The sequence below is a fragment of the Musca domestica genome, unplaced genomic scaffold (genome assembly GCF_030504385.1).
Source record: "Musca domestica strain aabys unplaced genomic scaffold, Musca_domestica.polishedcontigs.V.1.1 27, whole genome shotgun sequence".
Taxonomy (NCBI): Eukaryota; Metazoa; Arthropoda; class Insecta; order Diptera; family Muscidae; genus Musca; species Musca domestica.
In genome coordinates this window covers 7,747,143-7,768,956 of record NW_026712286.1, presented here as the reverse complement: position 1 = coordinate 7,768,956, position 21,814 = coordinate 7,747,143, and the positions used below count along the sequence as shown (strand labels likewise).

Genomic DNA, 21,814 nt, shown 5'->3' with positions numbered 1-21,814 from the left:
ACAAATTTTAATGATTTTTTCATTCAACATTTTCAATACCAAAATTGGTTTGACAGTTCATTGTCCCAGCAGCTGTGTCGATGCTTCTACCTATATTATTCTACCATGAATAGTTTATGGAAAATAATACATAAAATTCATGCATATACTCTAAGCAGAATGGAGGCGTTGCTAGTTTAATCGACCAAATACTAGATTTGAAAAAAATATATAATATAAAAAAATATAAAATATATATTTTAGGGTTTTGCAAGTCAACGATTGACATTAGGAAACCCAAAATGCTCTCATTCTGTTTTGGCCTATATTATATATGGGCAATAAAGGTCTCGTTTTATTAAAATAAGTTTGACTTAAGGCATATACAAATTATCGAATGTTCCTCTTAACTATGTCTGACTGTAACATTTCATTGTACTAGCACGCTTTGTTTATTTACTTTCAAAAGGCAGTGCTCTCATTCTGTTTTGGCCCATATTTTCAAATATAATAACAACATGGTAAAAGAATATACGTAGACGCATCGACACAGCTTCTGGGACAATGAACTGTCAAACCAATTTTGAAATTGAAAATGTTGAATGAAAAATTATTTAAATTTGTAAAAAAAAAATGTTGAAAAAAGCGAATTATAATAACCTCTGAATTACGTCGTATTAGAAAACATATATGAATCTATTTATATTTAAAAAAAATTACAACGCTGGGAGCTGACATGGTAGAAGAATACAGGTAGACGCATGGAAACAGCTGCTGGTACAATGAACTGTCAAACCAATTTTGGAATTGAATTTTTTAATAAAAAATTATTTATTTTAGTAAAAGTATTTGAAAAACGCCCATTATAATAAACTCCGATTGACGTCCTATAAGAAAATATATTAAAATCTACTTAAATTTGAAAAAAAACAGACGTTGATGCATCTACCTGCATTCTTCTACCATGATAGGCAATAAATTTATCGTTTTATTAAAAAAAGTTTGACGTAAGGCATATTCAAATTATCGAATGTTCGTCTTAACGACGTCTGACTGTAACATTTAAGTGTACCAGCACGATTTGTTTATTTACTTTCAAAAAAAGTATAATATTAATGCATGTGCCATCTATATAATATTCTTATCTATTTAAAAGTATAACATAAATCCTTAGCATTCATTATTTATCAATATATGTATGTATACATATGTGTCTGTGAACATTTAAGTAAGTAACCTTTTGTATGCAGATTTTATTTTCATTGAAATTCTTTCCGACCCACACACGCACACACACACACACATTTATTCGCTCACATGATAATAATAATGGGAATAGTGTAGTTGGTTGTTGTTGTTGCTTGTGCTGTAAATACAATGTTTATACATCATCGTAGATAAGTAAATATGAAAGTCATTGTTTTGTTGTAGGGGGGTCTATGCACCCATAACCGTTCCCTACTAAACCTTGTCTCATACCTCAGACATATTCATCGGTAAGAGTCCTCTAGCACCCATCATCATCATCGAATCGTTCATTTGGTCCCATGAAAGAGTAAAAATTGCAATTGACTCACATAGCTATAAGTAACTGGGAGGCTTTGCATTTATTGATTGATCATTTAAATGAAATAAACAAAAAAAACATCACTTTTTTTGCTGTACATCGATTATATGAAAATAATAAGTCCAGAACATAACCACACTTTGCTAATTATGTAGATAAGTGTGAAATGTGAATGGGCGGTTGGGTTGTGCCTTGTTAAGTCTATGTGTACTTATGTGGGAACAAAAGTTCAGTGGTTCAGTTACATAAATCTTGTCTATGATTACATGTAGCAGTCAGTGTGGAAGTTAATTTTCATGGTATTAAATTTCACGACAGTACTGTGGCTCAAAGGTTGATTTTAGGATTGTCTGTTTACTCGATATCTGGTAACAGTCGCTACCAAATTTGCTTGATGCTGATACTTGATGTTTACACAAAACTCTAGTAAAGGAGAGCGCCATTTTGACAGCTATGTTACTGAGAGTTGTCTGATTTTACCAGAAGAATTTTTTCCAACAGTTATAATTTTCAAATTAAAAATTTTGATTACTTCACAAATTTTTTGAGATTTATTTACATAGAAAGGAGTTATGGTATTGGAAATCATGTGGGTTTAGAAAAAATGTTCAATTCTAAAATCGGTTTGACAGTTCATTATCCCAGCTGCTGTGTCGATGCGTCTATCTGTATTCTTCTATCATAGCTATATCCATGGTAGAAGATATATAAATTTTATACGTTTTCTTATACGACGTCATTCGGAAATTATTATAATTCGTGTTTTTCGACAATTTTTACAAATTTGAATACATTTTTATTCAACATTTTCAATTCCAAAATTGGTTTGACAGTTCATTGTCCCAGCAGCTGTGTCGATGCGACTACCTATATTCTTCTACCATGGCTATATCCATACTAAGTTTACACTAACCCTGTTTTATTCTGTGCCACATAAAAGACGCATTTCCATGGCAGAAGAATACAGGTAGATGTCAAAAAATTAAATATTTTTTTCAAATATAAGAAGATATTTATACGTTTTCTTATACGACATCATTCGGAAATTATTATAATTCATGTTTTTCAACAATTTTTACAAATTTGAATAAATTTTTATTCAACATTTTCAATTCCAAAATTGGTTTGACAGTTCATTGTCCCAGCAGCTGTGTCGATGTGTCTACCTGTATTCTTCTATCATGGCTATATCCTTTGACAATACTACGTTTACACTAACCCTGTTTTATTCTGTGTCGCATAGAAGACGCATTTCCCTACAACGCGTGTTTTTTGGTATTCGGGTTTCTGTCGTTTAAATTAAATGTATTTTACTATTAGCTCTTGGTATAAGAATACAGGTAGATGCATCAACGTTTGGGAACATTGATATGTCAATTTTTTTAATGTTTCTTCAAAAATAAGTAGACTTGTATATGTTTTCCCATAGGACACCAATCGGAGGTTGTTATGATATGTATTTTTTAAGAAATGTTACAAATTTCAATATTTTTTATTCAACAATTTCAATTCAATAATTGGTTTGACAGTTCATTGTCCCAGCAGCTGTGTCGATGTTGTTTATCTCTGTTTATGTCAAATGTTGTTTATCTTTTCATTTTTTTTACAAATTTCCGAGGTGCATTAAATATGTCCAGAAATTGATCCCTTTGAAGTGATACAAAGAGTAGTCACCTGATGCTTGTTGTTGATGCATACACTAAATAAAAGTTTGAAAATAAAAATTGAAATTAAATTTATTTTGCAAAACATCAAATATATTTTTATTTATTATTTTTTTTATTCTATAACCTTTATAATGGCATCTAGCGTAAACAATTATATTTGTTGCTTTTTATAAATTATGAATATAAGTAAATATAAGTCATTGTCTGAATGTCTAATTCTTTTGACACATGCAGCGATAAAGGTATTTACCCATCGTATGGTATCTGCAACGTCTTCTATATATAGAAAAAAATGCAATTTCAAATGACTCACAGCGTTTCGGCGAGGCCTTTGATTTATTGATGTCAATTTGCTGGCATTATGCCGATAGAAAAAACCTGTATTTCATTGCAATATAACTGAAGAGGATTAAAAGAGATCAGCAGTAAATTGTTACGGGCAGTTAGATCAATTTGTGAATACATAAACACGAAATACATTTTGTGGTGGTGCAAGTGCACTGACCATGGCACAATCAGCTGATCGCCCACGCCAATTGTCAAAACACTTAAACAGCTTGGCATCACGGTATGGTATATTTATTGACATATAATAAAGGGTTGTCAAATATGCACTCGCAATTCTGGCGCCGTTTCCCCTTATAATTTAATATTAATATACCATGATACGATGACAAGCTGCTAATACATCATCTCTATTGTGATTGGAATCACAGTACGAAAGAGAAACGAACAAACAAACACAAACGTTAACATGAAGCTATGTCTACATGAGTAATATAAATCAATAAAGTCGCCTGGCCACACATCAAATTATTTTTTAATTAACACAAAATCAATATTAAACAAAATTTCTTTATCCATGCCTAGGCCTACAGATTTACTAAATAATGTTTTGTTCTTTAAAAGAAGGCAATCATACAAAGCAGGCGTTTGAGTTCTGGTGGCCAACCAAAGGTGCACATTTTCAGCTGACCTCTTTGGCAAATAAACACGATCATTTTGTTTGTTTACAAACAGCTGAACAACGAATGTTTTCTCATCGGAGAACAACAAATTCGGCAGTTCACCTCTTTCGGCCAAGCGAAGCAACTCTTTAGCCCTTTTGAGTCTATTTACTTTCTGTTGCGCGGTGTAAGTTCTTGCACTTTTTTGGATTTCAATGGCTTTGCCCCAAACACATTTTTCAATATTTGCCGAATAGAATATTGCGATATGTTCAGCTCACGAACCATTTTACGGCCATTGCGACGCGGGTTTCGATCAAGTCGCTTCTTTACATTTCGAACCATTTCTGCTGATGTTGCTGTTTTCTTCCGTCCACTTCCTTGACGTCGGGCGTCACGGTAACGAGCGATGGTACGAGACACAAAAGATTTATTCATATTTCAATGCTGAAGTACTCTAACGATAGCCACTTGTTTTTTCCGGCCAAATATAAAAAAATCACATTATCACGCTTGAATTCCATCTGGAATAACTTTTTTTCTGGAAATTTCTCACCAAAATGCTTTTGTACGCTTGTAAACAATATCATGAGCTGTCACTGGAATAATTTTAACAGCTGTCGGACGAGTGACTTAGAAATGACAGCAGTCTGAAGTTGGTTGCAGTTGTTTCATCTCATCCTGTAGAAACTGAAAATCAAGCTTCTTCTCGACACTTATTCAGAGAAAAGTTTTTAGAGAATTTGCCTGCAAATTCTACTAGATTGTTTATGTACGTGATTTATTGCTTAATTCGGATTTATTCAATCAGATTTACCATACAAAAATAGATATTCTGACGAATGGGGGTCATACATCAAATTTACATATATTTCCGCAAAGTTATTGTTTACATTTTGCATTCGAACGGGAACAAAAGACTTAAAATTGTACTTGCTCATGATAATACATTAGAATATGCATTATTCTTCTTGCAGATGTTCACCAATATGTATAAACACTTATTTTTAACTTATTTAAACAAACACACAAAGTATGTTCAGATTAACGAAATTCACTCGATCTCAAATGTCAATCCCATAGCGTATAACTCAAATAATAACTACTGGATTTATTAATGCGATTTACGTGACGTATACGCCATGGAATTGACATTTGAAATCGAGTGAATTAAGTAGTCTAAACATACTATAAGTGTGTATCTAAAGCATGGTAGAAGAATACAGATGCATCAACGCTTGGGAACATTGATATGTCAAAATATTTTAAATGTCTTTTCAAATATAAGTAGATTTTTATGTGTTTTCTCATGGGACGCAAATCGGAGGTTGTTATAATACGCATTTTTCAACAATTTTTACATATTTCAAGAATTTTCATTCAACATTTTCAATTCCAAAATCAGTTTGACAGTTCATTGTCCCAGCAGCTGAGTCGATGCGTCTACCTATATTCTACTACCATGATCTAAACCATGGTAGAAAAATTCAGGTAGCCGCATCGACACAACTGTTGGAACAAGGAACTGTCAAACCAATTTTGAAATTGAAAATTTTGAATGAAAAATTATTCGAATTCGTTAAAATTGTTGAAAATGCATATCATGACAACCTCATACTGGCGTCGTATAAGAAAACATAAAGAAATCTACTTATTTGAAAAATGAAAAATTTTGACATATCAATGTTCCCAAGCGTTGATGCATCTACCTCTATTCTTGTACCATGATTTAGACACACTAGGTTAACCCACTAGATCTATTGAACCCAGTGACAGTGTGGTTTATTTATAGTTTTTCCAAACCTACTTTAAACGCCCTACACAATGTCACCTACATCACGTGTTTTATGAAGATTCGTAATTTATTTGACGCATAATTAACAGATTTGACAATCTAAATAACGTGCTTTACGAAAACATATTCGGTGTAAATGACACATAATTAACGCAACATTTTTAAAGCTATTTGGCCATACATCAAATTTCTTGTGTCATTAACATAAAAATATAATCTTGATAAATTCCATAGGAAAATGTTTTTGTAACATATTTATATGTATATGTATACGCATAATTTGTTTGTGTGTTTTAAAAAAATTAGTGAGGTACAAAGATTATAAACATTTGTTTATTTCGCTATTATACACCACAACGTTTTTGTTGTGCAGTCCAATGTGATTGTTTACACGTCTTCTACAATTTTTTTGTTGCTGCTTGTACTCGCTTAGCCGGCGCATTGTTTATATCAAATAATAGCCGATCGTATTGTTGTGACGAACCATCTCGGGGGGTTTGTGGTAGACTTTTGCAGCCAGCCAATCGTTTAAAAATCTCTGAGCAATATTTGTTTTTTTTTCAATGAGTTTGAGAGGAGAAATGCTTACGAGTACTTGACAATCTGTATTGGAGGTATGAAGTAGATTATAACTAAAACCGCAAAATTATCTACCTTTTTGATAAGTGTAGTCGTCTCTCTCTCTTCTGGTGTTGAATTGTTTGTTGTTGTTGCTGTATTGATAAGTGTGATTTTGAAATGAAAGGCAATTAACGCTTTTAGTTAATTGGTATTTTATTGAGGGTAAATCGTAAATCCTATTTATATTAGTTAGTAACTGTTTTCTTGTATGAGCATGCAAATATTTATTGCAAAACAGCTGACCGCGTTATTTTTTTGGTGGACTGTCAGGTTTTCAAGAAAATTGTTTTTAAAAAGCCATCAATTTATAAATGCATTTTTTGAATTTTCTTGTTTGAATAAATTTTGAGATTTATAATGTTAGGGAATGGCCATGGTAGAAGAATATAGGTAGATGCATCAACGCCTGGGAACATTGATATGTCAACAAATTTTAAATGTCTTTTCAAATATAAGTAGATTTTTATATGTTTTCTCATACGACGTCATTCGGAGATTATTATAATAGGCGTTTTTCAACAATTTTTACAAATTTCAATAATTTTTCATTCAACATTTTCAATTCCAAAATTGCTTTGACACTTCATTGTCCCAGCAGCTGTGTCGATGCGACTACCTATATTCTTCTACCATGGGAATGGTAAAATTAGGAAGGCAATGCCATATAAATGCATGTTTACATTGTTCTCCCAAAATTATTCATTTGACAACCTTTTATTGTACGTTTCAAAATCTAAATCACAAGTGGGAACCACTCTTTGATGCAGCGAAATTTGACAGGTTTAAATGACAGAAAACAGAGGATGTGTTCATTTCATAATTTTACCATGGCAAAAGAATACAGGTAAATACATCAACGCCTGGGAAAATTGATATGTCAAAAAATGTTAAATGTCTTTTCAAATATAAGTAGATTTTTATATTGTTTCTTATACGATGTCATTCGGAGGATATTATAATTCGTATTTTTCAAAAATTTTTTACAAATTTAAATAAATTGTCTTTCAACATTTTCAATTCCAAAATTGGTTTGACAGTTCATTGTCCCAGCAGCTGTGTCGATGCGTCTACATTTTCAGCTGACCTCTTTGGCAAATAGACACGATCATTTTGTTTGTTTACAAACTGCTGGACAACGAATGTTTTCTCATCGGAGAGAGAGAAAACCAAATTCGGCGTTCTCACCACTTTCGGCCAAGCGAAGTAAATCTTTAGCTTTTTTGAGCCTATTTTCTTTCTGTTGCGGTGTAAGTTCTTGTAATTTTTTGAATTTCATTGGCTTTACCCCGAGCTCATGTTTCAATATTTGCCGAATGGAATATGTGATATATGATATGTTCAGCTCACGACTCATTTTTCGGCCACTGCGACGCGAGCTTCGATCAAGTCGCTTTTATTACTTTTCGAACCATTTCTGCTGATGTTGCTTTTTTTATCGTCCACTTCCTTGACGTTACCAGTATCACGGCAACGAGCAATGGTACGAGGCATAAAAGATTTATTCTCATTTAAATGCTGAAGTTCTCTAACGATAGCCACTTGTGGTTTTCCAGCCAAATATAAAGAAATCACGCTATCCCGCTTGAATTCCATCACGAATAACTGTTTTTCTAGAAAATTCTCACCAAAATGCTTTTGTACCCTTGTAGACAATACCATGAGCTGTCACTGGAATAATTTTAACATCTGTCAGACGATTGGCAAGAAATGACAGCAGTCTGAAGTTGGTTGCAGTTTTTTTCATGTCACCCTGTATTACTCTATCCTGATGTGTAAACCAGCCAGAAGACTTTTATAAGTTGATTTTTTTATAAATATTGTTTATTGTAGATATTTCAGCTTGCTTGAGAATATTACCCATAGAACTGATAAATTAAAATTTTTTCAGTAATTAAAGATTGTTTTTTTTTTTTTTTTTTGAAAATCATAAAAAAATGTGACTTCTTTTCGAAGAAGGCTTGACATGTGAGATATATGGCAATATATTCCTGTTGTGGGTTTTTCGTCATAATTGTTGTAGAATTGACTTTCAACAATGTGCCTGATAACGCCAACACTTTCTTCAGTACTAATTCATAAATTTCTTGTTGTGTGTGTGTATTCATCGTTTTGACACTTGTCCGTGTCCCTTACGGCACACACTAAAACAACATCTGTTACTTGATACACTGTGTGTTACGTCATTGGCGTTAATTTTTTTCTTTAGCGCATTATCACAGATCACACTGGTTTTGCTTCTGTCGTGTGACCCCTTGCCCGACAACCGCAAATTGTAAACACATGAATCATCGGGAATAAACAAAAACGAAAGAGAAATATTTTGTTCGATTCGCTGCTTGTTTTGTTTTGCAATAACAAAATTAATTGTTTACATATACCTGCAAAACAAAGCTATGCCGAGAATTTGCTTTATCATGGACCAATTTTGTGGATTCTGAATAAATTAAGTGAACAATAATTGCTGCATAACATTTGAACTTAATAAAAAAAATTAATTATTTTATACAAAGTCTACTATATTAAATGGAATGATAAATCCATTGTAGAATTAAGAAGGTAGAGTCATGCAATCATATGTATACAATTTCCTTCTCAGTATTATTCATTTTAGAAGAATATAGGTAGACGCATCGACACACATGCTGAGACAATGAACTGTCAAACCAATTTTGGAAATGAAAATGTTGAATGAAAAATTATTTAAATTTGTAAAAAATTGTTAAAAAACGCGAATTATAATAGCATCCGAATGACGTCTTATAAGAAAAACGTTGAAAAATCTACTTATATTTGAAAAAACATTTAAATTATTTTGACATATCAATGCTCCCAAGCGTTGATGCATCTACCTGTACTTTTCTGCCACGGAATTATTCATTTGACAACATCTCATTGTCAAATTTTATATTTATAGATGTATTCACAGAAATCAGAGATGGGAACCTGTTTTTTATTCGGTGAAATTTGACAGAAAATGCACAGATGGGAATACTTATTTTAACGGATTTTATCTTCCAAGCAGACGTTGACCTATAGGGCAAGATAAAAAAAACTGCAACAAAGTCAAACGCCATAATTTTTACATTTTTTTTAATTTTTTTTTTTTTGAATGAAAGCAAAAAATTTCGGAAATAGCATCAAATTTTAGAATAAGTTTAGATTTGTTCGAATTGCTCACCTTTGGCACGAATTATGGCCTTCAAACGGAAAATGAAGCCGTCACAAAGTCAAACGCCATAATTTTTACATTTTTTTTTAATTTTTTTTTTTTTGAATGAAAGCAAAAAAATTTCGGAAATAGCATCAAATTTTAGAATAAGTTTAGATTTGTTCGAATTGCTCACCTTTGGCACGAATTATGGCCTTCAAACGGAAAATGAAGCCGTCACAGGCTGCCCGAATGTTGCTCTACGGTAGTTTGGCCCATTCCCGGCGAAGCCAACCAACCTTGGTTTCCAAAATACTCCAGACACAATAGTCTAACGGATTGCTATCCGGTATCCGGAGATTTCAATGGCCATTGTGAGCTGGAAAAGAAGCGAGGATCCTCATTTTGTAACCATTCTTGGGTGGCGGCGCGTGCTGAGTGCGATAGTGCTGATGGAATATCCAACATCTGCGGCCAATATGTTTGCGTGCCCAAGGCTTTAATACACCCTTCAGAATATTTTCGCGATAATATTCGGCATTTATTCTGATGCCATGGTCGATTAATACAAGCGGAGAGTGACCATCGGCTGCTATGGCGGCCAACACCATCACCATGGCCGGCGCTTGAGTTCTGGTGACTAACCAAATGTGCACATTTTCTGCTGACCTCTTTGGCAAATAAACACGATAATTTTGTTTGTTTACAAACTGTTGGACAACGAATGTTTTCTCATCGGAGAACAACAAATTCGGCAGTTCACCACTTTCGGCTAAGCGAAGCAATTCTTTAGCTCTTTTGAGTCTATTTTCTTTCAGTTGCGGTGTAAGTTCTTGCATTTTTTGGAATTTTAATGGATTTACCCCGAACTCAATTTTCAATGTTTGCCAAATGGAAGGAAGTTGGAGGGTATACAAAATATATATGCTTTAAATCATGATGCATGGTAGAAGAATATAGGTAGATGCATCAACGCTTGGGAACATTGATATGCCATAAATTGTTAAATGTCTTTTCAAATATAAGTAGATTTTTATATGATTTTTTATACGACGTCATTCGGAGGTTATTATAATACGCGTTTTTCAACCATTTTTACAAATTTAAATTATTTTTCATGCAACATTTTCAATTCCAAAATTTGTTTGACAGTTCATTGTCTCAGTAGCTGTGTCGATGCGTCTACCTATATTCTATATTCCTATGTGTACATCAATTAGGGATATCAAATTCGACAACATATATTACACTATTAACCTAATTACTTTGTACCTAATCACCTTACACGTGTATTGTTCTGTGTGCAAACCTATCAATTTATTTATCAATGGCGGATGTACTCATAACGAGAGAATTTCCGATATCCGAACCCATCCCATTTATGAAAACATTTCTCTACAAATTTTTGTTGACCTTTTTCTAGTTTAATTTGTTTTTTTTCTTTTGGTTTGTTTTATTTTCTCGTACTTATCAGTATATTTGCATAGAAAACACGAGTTTTTTATGCTAACATTTTTTTTTTGCCAGGGGCAAATTATTATCTGATGCTACGTAAGCCAACCTAAAGATAAGGCCAATATTTAGAAAAAAAAAAAACTGAACGGGAAATCATTATTTGTACTTGTTGCCCAATATTTCGTTACGTCACAATATCATATAAAGTGGTTATCTTCCTCCAAACAAATTATGTGATAAATTTTCATAGTACGTTTTGCCAGTTGGAATGAAATTATAGCTGAATCACTCTAAATCATATTAATTACACATACTCTAATACGTCAATGGCATGCGAGGACATTTAATTTTAGGTACGGGGATTTTTGCAAATTGTTGCGCTTTTAAAAGTTTTTGATTTACTGTGTTTATTTTTGTTATGAAGTGACGAATTTGCATTTAAATGTTTATAAAAAGACAGAAATCATTGATATCTACACGCGTTTTATAAAAAAAATATGGTTTATCTGAGTCATAAACTACGTAACTAAACATTTTTAATCTTTTTCATTAGCATTTATTCGGTGTGAACATGGCAAATATTAAACTATAATAACATGTTCACACTAAGGACTTTTAGCTGCGTTAGGTTCGTAACCATGGTAGAAGAATACAGGTAGTCGCATCGACACAGCTGCTGGGACAATTAATTGTCAAATCGATTTTGAAATTGAAAATGTTGAATGAAAAATTATTAAAATTTGTAAAAATTGAAATTGCAATCTCCGATTTGTGTCGTATAAGAAAACATATAAAAGTCTACTTGTAATTGAAAAACATTTTAAAATTTTTGACATATCAATGTTCCCAAGCGATGATGTATCTGCCTGCATCCTTCCACCATGATATACGCTATGGAATTGACATTTGAAATCAAATGAATTTAGTAGGCTAAACGTGCTCTAAGTTTGTTGTAAAGTTTTGGGAGAAGTTTTATTACTTCGTAATGTACTGGAACGCTTTTAACTATGGTTAGATAAACCCATGCTGGAAGAATAGATATATAGTGAATTTCGTAAATCTAAACGGACTTTTGGAGAATATAAATGTGGCTCTGCTGAGGTTTGTTTACGTTTACATACACAACCCATGGTAAAATTAAGAGGGTAAAGTCATTTCAAAAAAGCATTCCCATCTCTGCATTTTCTGTAATTTACCTTGTCACATTTCACTACATAAAAACAGGTTCCCATCTCTGATTTGTGTATGTACGATGGATTTATAAATACAAATTTTGACAATGAGATGAAATGAATATTGTGATTGAAATCACAGAACAAAAGATACACAATGGTCAATACAGTGTAAACCAAATTTGACATTTCATTTGGTTTTTAAAATTTGCAGGAACATCATGTACTTGCGCCATGATTCACATTGATGATCGTCTTCGAGAAAAAGTAGGTATGTCTGGTTAATTTTACTGCAGGAATTGTCCAGCAACTTTTTTCTGAGAGAGTGAGCTGGTTTTATTCTCTTTTGCAAGAAAACTGTAAAAAGTAAATGCTTTTACATGTATTCTTCTACCATGAAATATGTCCAGCAAGAATTTGCAAGTTCTCAGTAGAAGATCTGTCAAAATTTTCACTCGAACGGTTCCCTTTTGCAGAACTTTTGTGTTAACAGACGACTTACGGTAACAATTTGCAACAATTGTTTACAATATTCAAATATCACAGAACAGTGTGACAACAACAACAAAATATTCAAATATCTTTTTAAGTGCAAATAAAATATATTAAGTTTTTTGTTTATTTGTTCGAATTCAACATATAAGCAAAAAATTTGCGGAAACATAGATCGGGCTGTAGATTCCGTACCGGATGTAAAATAAATCCGATCGTGAGAAGAGCTATTTTTTATGTAAAATCTGGTTAAAATAATCTGAGTTAAACTATTAAATCCTGATAATGTGGGTTAATCTGAAAAAAACTGTTGTATTTAAGCGCGCTATTATGCTAGGAACACAATTGGAGCGAACGACGAATTTTTTCGCGGCGTATGTTCGTCGTCAAAAATAAAAACCATATGTGTATATGGAAGTGCACACAATCACGGCGCCGGCGAAAATTTCGTCGGTCGCCGCGAACTCAATTAGCTTTATTTCTATTTCATACGCCGGCGAACGGCGACAAAACAGTACAAGGTGGCCATACTTGTACGAATTTTATGTGTTTTAGTAAATAAAGTTACTTTTTACTTAAAAATTTGTTATGGTCACTCTACTATCTGTTATTCGTATAAAAAAAACATAAATAATTTGTTTATTTATTTGTGCACTTGCGCCTGAGTGAAGATGGATATCAGTGAATTTATAATAGAAAAGATGGACATAACTGAAATTATAAAGAATTATGAGTTCTTGTATAATTTTCATTGTAGTCAACAAATGAGCAAAAAGTAAACAACTTCATCAGCTGTTTTATAATTTCGTCGGTATTGTGTTCCATACGACGAATTTTCGCGGCTCGCGAAATTCGTCGTTCGCTCCAATTGTGTTCCTAGCATTAATTACCATATGACCATTAACTTGTCGTAATATGAGTAGGTTTCCACTCATGAGTCAATTTGATTACGATAGATAAATTCTTACGACATTGTATTCCAATAAAAATGTACTTTAATGTAAAGTACAATTCGATGGGTATCAGTGACCTCAGATTTTAAATTGTATTTTTTTTTTTGAAATGAGGCAAATTTTAAAAAAGGTTTTCGTTTTGTATATATTTACATACATACACACATACATGTGGTATTGAAGGGTCATAATATCTTTAAATAAATGAAATAAGGAATTTTCAATGAATTTCAATGACGGATACCAAGAAAGATATAAATAGTCATACAATTCATGCACAAATATTCATTTAATTGTTCGGTTAACAAAGTTTTATGAGAACAAATTTTTAAAACAACAACAAAATGTTTAATGACGTCAAATGACAATAATGACGACAATCAGACTATGAATAGATTTTTTTTTATTATAAATTTAAAGTTGGCTATATGACTAAGAAGAAGGTTAGAACACGATTTTTTTCATTTTCAAATGCGTTTTAAATGAATTAATTAATCGTTTATCGATTCCCTAACTGCTTTAATATTGCCGTATTTTTGACGTTTGCCATAAAAATCAATCACTTTGAGATAGTGATCATTCCACCAAATAAAAACCGAACGTGAAAGAAATCAAATCTATTTTTATCAAATGTACTTAAAATATATATTTTTGACGAACGAACACAACATTTCGAAGCATTAACCACCTGTTAAGTTGTTTTGTCAACATTTGAACAATAGACTGTGTAGTAAGAAAAAATTCCAAAAGTTGAAATTTATTAAACATCTCGAATTTGTTTTTGTTTATTTGCACAATTTTAATAAAATACAAGGTCATACTTACATTTGAGCCTCTTATTCATGATTACATGGAAAATAGTAGAAACAGCCCCATCTTTGAATAAATTTAAAAAAAAAATCCCTCAGTTAAAAACCAGTATGGAAAGTCCAATAGTCCGGCGGGTCCGTGTTTATGATACCTTACACCCCTTTGCATACTTAGTAGAGCATCACGTAATAAATAAAAGTTTTTATGGGGAAATTGTGAGAATTAAATCATATGATTATAGTTATAATTTAAAGACCAAAGAAATTACTAAACAGACAGAGAGAGAGAGATGAAAAAACTGCAACCAACTTCAGACTGCTGTCATTTCTAAGCCACTCTTCCGACAGCTGTTAAAATTATTCCAGTGACAGCTTATGATATTGTTTACAAGCGTACAAAAGCATTTTGATGACAATTTTGGAGAAAAAAAGTTATTCTGATGGAATTCAATCGTGATATTGTGATTTCGGCTTAACTCTAGTTTAGTAAAAACTCTTCATTTTTTTTCGAAATTTTTTCTAGTGGTAGGTATTTTTACCCTGATCCGGGGAAACTATTTTTTCTTGGGGGACGGACCCGGGAAAAGTAAGGTTGGCACTAAAAAATATCAAAGTGACGATCACCTCAAGCAAGTGCTTCGCCGGGAATGGGCCAAAATACCGCAGAGAGCAATATTCGGGCAGCGTGTGACGATTTCATTGGCCGTTTGAAGGCCATAATTCGTGCCAAAGGTGACCAATTCAAACAAATCGAAACTTATTCTAGAATTTCATGCTATTTTTCAATAATTCAAAATTAAAAAAAAATCTAAATATTATGGCGTTTGACTTTGTTGCAGTATTTTTTTTTATCCCACCCTGTATGGGAGGAATATCCTCCTCTGAGTCGATTTCTACTAAATTTGCGGAGGCATTTGTGCCAGTCCAATTCCGGTTTGTTTTAACGATTTAATGCACAATTAACTTGAAATCGGATACAGGGTTGTATGGGAGCTATATTCTAATATGAACTAATCTCGATTAAATTTGACGAAAGTATTTCTGAGCTGTATCTGATATATTTCCCTGAGTATGGCTGTTGCAGACTGTAGATTATGGCTGTGGAGGACAAAAATAACAAATCGAACGAACAATATATATGGCAGCTATGGCTATATCTGAACCGATTTCCATCATAATTGCATACTGTTTGGGTTAATGATACACAATAAAGGGCAAATCGGACAGTTATATATGGGAGCTAAATTTTGACAGATTTTCTTCAATTTCAATAGGGTTCGTCCTTGGGCCAAACTAATGATGCTTTGAAAATTTCATCTCAATCGGACAATAAATGCGACCTGTACTTTGTTTACAAAAATACATGGACAGACGGACGGACGGACATCCTTAAATCGACTCAGAAAGTACTTCTATGAGGATCTTCAAAAGTAACTATGGGTTTATCTCGTTTTCTTCTCCATGTTACAAACAAATGTACAAAGACACCTTGTGGTATAGGGTATAAAAACAAGGTATCTTGACTATTGGTGTTAAGCCTTTCAAGATATCATCCAATCACAAATAAAATTTTCATACTAGACCTTTAAGAAAACGCTAAATTTGTATAATTTCATTATTAGTTCATACTAATTAGCAAAGCCCACTCAATTTCGTTTCACAGCACACCCTTATAAACAAAAATTCAAATTATGAATGTGAAAAATTGCGGGAGAGCGAATGAAGGTGTTGTTGGCTAACTTTATCTAAAAAATTTTAAGCCAATTTAGTTAATATACTCTTTTCGATGTGCTACCCTCTCACGCAAGTAACTTGTGGGGCACATGATGGTATGTTTTTTTGGACAAAAATAGAAACGGCGAATAAAGTGATCTAAGTGAAACTTATTCTGTCGGAATGCATGTCCGATTAGTTCCTCAAAACAAATTATGGAAAATAAAAACCCAACAAGATTTGGGGTATTAAAACAGAAAAAACAAAACAAAATTAAATTTTGCTCACCAGACAACCCGCCCGCCCCCCCCCCACCTACTTGACAACAACTTGTTTTGTATTCATGGCCTGTTTAGAATTCGCTCATATGATTCGATAACGCTTCGATTAACGACCTTTAAGACTTTTGTGTCTGTATTTCTGTTGATTTCTGTTTTATTTTCGCTCTTGTTACGTTCATAAGAAAAAAGACAAACACGTTTATTGTTGTTTTGTTCAAAGTTATTGTTTTACCATTCATTTAACATTCTCCACGGGTGTATTTGATCTTTACATAATGAGTATTTCTTTGTAATAAATTTAGTTTATTTATTTCTTTGTTTGTTTTTTGTAATTTCATTATATTGGTTTTTGGATAGATAAGTCATTGTTTGTATTATCTCTGGGTGTAATTCTAGTAGCAAAAAACCATATCTTAAACTAAAGCATTAAAAAAAAACATTTCATTCTTCTTTTTTCTTTTTTTTTTTTGGAATATCTGAGCTAAAAGTATAATTTATTATTACTAAAAAATTATTATTATTATTATTATTGTTGTTATTATTATTAATTATTTTATGAAGATATCTACAAAAAATTCAACAAGTTCTAGGTCTAAAAAACAGATAACTTGATTTAATTTCAATTGATTTCCTTTTTTTTTTTTGGTAGTTATTAGCCAAAGGGTATAAATTAAAAAAAAAATAATAATAATAAAATAAAAACAAACAAAAATACTTGATTTTATAGGATTTTTGTGTTATGTTTTCTATATTTACCCCCTTTCAATTCTAATTTCATGATTTGCTTTCAGTTTCAGATTATAGCTAATAATAAATGGAAATAGGAGTGTTGAAATTATTCGTTTTTTTTTTTGAAGTTTATCCTTTTGATGTGTACATAAATTTATTGTTTCAAGTTTGTTGTTTGGAATCTTATTGCCAAATGGAATAAGATTCATTAGATCAAGTAGCAATTAAAAACAGAGTATATTTTTTTAAAATCTATTTGGCAATAAGATTCCCTTGGCAAACCTCTAATGCTAATTTTGGTTTCAACATTGTTATGGAATCATATGTTTTAACAGCGGCTTTTCAAATGGAATATGAATTGTTTGAGCATCAAATGGGAATTTTTTATTTTATAATTTTGCTTGGCAATTAGATCCCATTACAATACCTTAATTCTAAATTTTGTTTTTGGGGTTGTCATGGAATCTTGTTGCCGTCAAGAGTACAGATGGAATCCATATAATTTGGTCATGAAATTGAAATTTTTGTTTTCCTATTTTGCAATTTTATATTCCACTACAAACCCCCTCCTCATTAAATTGATTTCGTATTTTATTATTTTTTTGATAATTTCGAATGTTTTTTTATATCTCGGTATTTATTATTATTGTTATCTTTTAATTTCTCGTTTCGTTTCTTAACTACTCTTATATAAATAGATCTTATAAAATAACATATATTATTAATATATATTTTGTTTAATTGCTAATATAGAAAATATTTAGATAGAAAAACCTTTAAAATAAACTACACAAAAGAGAGAGAGATAGAGAGGGAGAGAAAATAAATTATGTTTTTTTTTATATACTAAGAACACGGAAAACAAAAGGGAATCTGTGTGCTAGGAAATATTATATATATATGTATGTATATAAACAAAAACAACAATTCGAACTAACAAAAAAGAAATTAATTTACAATAAAAACAAAAACAAAAGAAAAATAATCCGAAAACAAATACAAATGAATGAGTTATTGATGCCAGGCATCGTTGATGGTGGTGATGACAAGAAAAATGCTAATTCGTCTGTGTTGTTGTTGATGATGATGATGTTAATAACGCTGATGATGATAATGTTCATGTTATTGTTGTTTGTTGTTGCTATTTTCCATTACATACCCCTTCTTTTTCTATACTCCCGAGGTATGTAAAATCAGATTGCTGCTGATGATGCTAAATAATACATGAGAATCTTATGCTACGATGAAATCAATAGACGTTTGCTACTGAGATTTGTTTGGAAGGTGCTGCTGCTGCTAGCCGAGCTAATAATACTACTACTGCATTTACAACTACCACTACTACTACAGCAATTATCCGGCAGTTCATAGGCTATTCCGCCCCATCTTAATTTGTAGGTGCGTGTACGCCATCTAATCGCTGGATTCCACAGGGCATGCAGAAACAAATATGGCCCACTCAATTCACGAAACAGCCAACCGATGACAAATTCAAATTTATGAAAGGTCAGTGAACCATTTTGCACGATGGACAGCAGCAGCCAATCGGACAGAAACCATGTGAGTATGTGCACCAAATAGAACACCAAGGGATCCCATTTGAAAACAATTGTCGCCGACCAGGCAGCCAATGCACCCAAGACCATGCACTCCGACAGCGGTTCCAGCAATATCGTTGTCGGCACCATGGCCACCCGCAATTTGGCCCAACGTATAAGTCTTTGCTGAAATGTACTAATATCACATGTACCGCAATTCTGCAAGGCCGGTTGATTGCTGATACGCATTTTCCAGCCCTGTTCGGTAATGGCTTTGGCAATGAAAAAATCCTCAGCTAAATAACAGCCAAATGTTTTTAGCCCTCCCAGGCTATCGATCACCGACTTTCTCAGCAAGCATGACATGCCCGTATGGCAATTGATGCCCAAAAAATCCGCCGACAAGTATATTCTCGATTGCACCGTACCAAAGAACACCTTTTCAAAGGTGGCCGCAAAGCCCTCGCGATCGCATGTAAACGGCATTTGATGCACCAGGGCATATTTCTCGCCCATATGATATACCATATCCAGCAATGTATCATTACGCATTTTAATTCCACTATCCGAGATCATAACGAACTCATATTTTGCCGCCTCATAGGCAGGATTCATGTTGTTTATTTTCGGATTCACACCCACATTTGAACCGCCCAAAAACAAACGGGCATCCACTAGTGGATATTTGTCAATCAGTCCCTCCACAATCTTCACCGCGGGATCGCATTTATCCTCCACGCAAAACAACAGCTCGTACACCGGATAATCCATGGTGAAAAATGTTTCTAGATTGTGCTCTAAATTCGGGTCGACACCCATCAGCGGTTTGAGTATGGACACACCCGGCAACGGCGTCTCGCTGGGGCATTTACACGATTTCTTGTGCAGTTTGAATTTACCATAGCATATCGCTATCAGATGCACACACCAGGTTCCACACCAAAAAATCAAGAAAAATATTGCGAATCCATACAAAGGTGTTGGTAGATGTGACATCTTCTTCACTTCACTACACTTCTTGGGTGTCTAGTCGTTGTTTGTGTCGTTTTTGTTTTATTTTTTTTTCTTTTTTTTGTGTTTCGGACCCGTGTGTGTGACGATACACACGTCTAATTTATTTCGTTTTCGTCGCACACTGCGTGTTAATTTCTATGTTTTTCCGTGTTCGAAGTAAATCTTAACACTAATTATTCCCACCGATTGCGGCTTGAGTCATTCTAGTCGCGATTTTCTGTTTTTCACACGCACACAGAAAATTTGTATTTTTTTTATTAACGAAAACAAAAAAGAAGATAATGAATGCTACTCGTCTGCGATGGTGATGACAATAAGCAAGCTATCGGTGAAACGATTTAATGGCATTTGTTTCGTCGGTTATCGATGTTAATCGATAAATAGTTGTTATTTTGCGATGACGAGAGAAAGTACAGGGTACGAAATTAAATGAAAACAACTAGTGCTAAAAGCTAAAAAACAACAACAATTAAACAAAAATGCGAGGGGATAGTGAAATATGTAAAAAAAGCCTATATTCATAATATTAATGCTCGGCAATAACTATTTTATGTTATTTATAGGGTGTTTACCCTTTTATTCAGAAACTTTTATAAATTGAAATGCTAATGATTTTTAGATTAATGCATGTAAAAATGAAAAACTCATGGTACAATATAGTTACCAGCTGATTACAATTTCTGCGACTTCTGCCAATTTTGTATATGAATTGATTGCTTTGAAAAAAAAAACAAAATATATCAAAATCAATGATTACAGCGCGCAAATTAAAGGTAATAACCATATTTGCCATGGAATTGAAAGATTGATCAAATGGGGTAATATTTATGAAAGATAATCTAGGCGTTTAATTCAACTTTCATGGTTTTTAATCAATATTCCAAAAAAGGGAAAATATTGAATAAATTAGGCCAACCTGTTGTTTCTAATTTTGAATAAATCTTGCAGAAAGCGGATTTAGCTCCAAGGGGTGTATTTCTGTACTTTTATCAAGCTGTTCTACCTCCTTATTGTACCATGTGAAAAGCTAAGGTAAATCTACCAACTGATTAAAATTCTTTTTCCTCTGCTAATTTTTTTTTGTATTTATTCAATTATGCTTATAATCAGAATTATGAAAAAACTAGTAAAAATGCCCAAACAGTATAGAAATTCTTTAAAATCGACATATTTGCTCATCATGCCACCACTTTTTTGTATTAATTTGATCTGAGAGTGGAAAAAGAAACTAACATTTTCTCTGTGTTCCTAGAAGTTTTTTGGACAAAGAAAAATTATAAAAAAAGAGTTGTAAAAACATAAGTTAAATATAACGAACAAACTTTTACCTGCTTAAAAGCCTATCTTTTAATCGAAGGTAAATTGTTATTATTATTAATTCACCTAAAAATTTTCTCATTCATTTTTAGCATAAAATCATCGATAGGCTTTTTATCTCTTAATAAAAAAACATTACATTTTAATAAAAGGAGTTAATAGTATTAATTTTTAACTCCATATCAAGTTTTTCAGAACACATTCCTCACAAATTGCATGAAAATATTGAAGAATTCCCTCAATATTTTATTAGTAATGTCTTAATAATGGCAAAAAGATCGCTTGACGCCAAACGGCGCTATTCAGTGCCAAACTAAAGCGTTACAGGGTGTTTCTTTTATCAACAGTTATTGCATCAGTAACGTTACGCACACGTTACGTCATGCAGTAATACAGGTGTTCGTTACGATTTCAGCTTAATGCTAGGAACACAATTGGAGCGAACGACGAATTTTTTCGCGGCGTATGTTCGTCAACAAAAATAAAACACATATGTGTATATGGAAGTGCACACAATCACGGCGCCGGCGAAAATTTCGTCGGTCGCCGCGAACTCAATTAGCTTTATTTCTATTTCATACGCCGGCGAACAAAACAGTACAAGGTGGCCATACTTG

The 21,814-nt window shown here is 32.8% G+C and overlaps 2 protein-coding genes across 2 annotated transcripts in view; one reads left to right on the top strand and one right to left on the bottom strand.

Moving 5' to 3' along the window:
- Positions 1-21,814, top strand: part of LOC101893535 (protein artichoke) — a 69,180-nt gene that overhangs the window by 6,296 nt on the left and 41,070 nt on the right. The window lies entirely within an intron of this gene.
- Positions 16,798-20,212, bottom strand: LOC101892563 (ceramide glucosyltransferase). The gene has a single exon (XM_005184265.4). It carries the CDS (start codon positions 19,860-19,862, stop codon positions 18,567-18,569), a length of 1,296 nt encoding a protein of 431 aa, XP_005184322.1. The 5' UTR covers positions 19,863-20,212; the 3' UTR covers positions 16,798-18,566.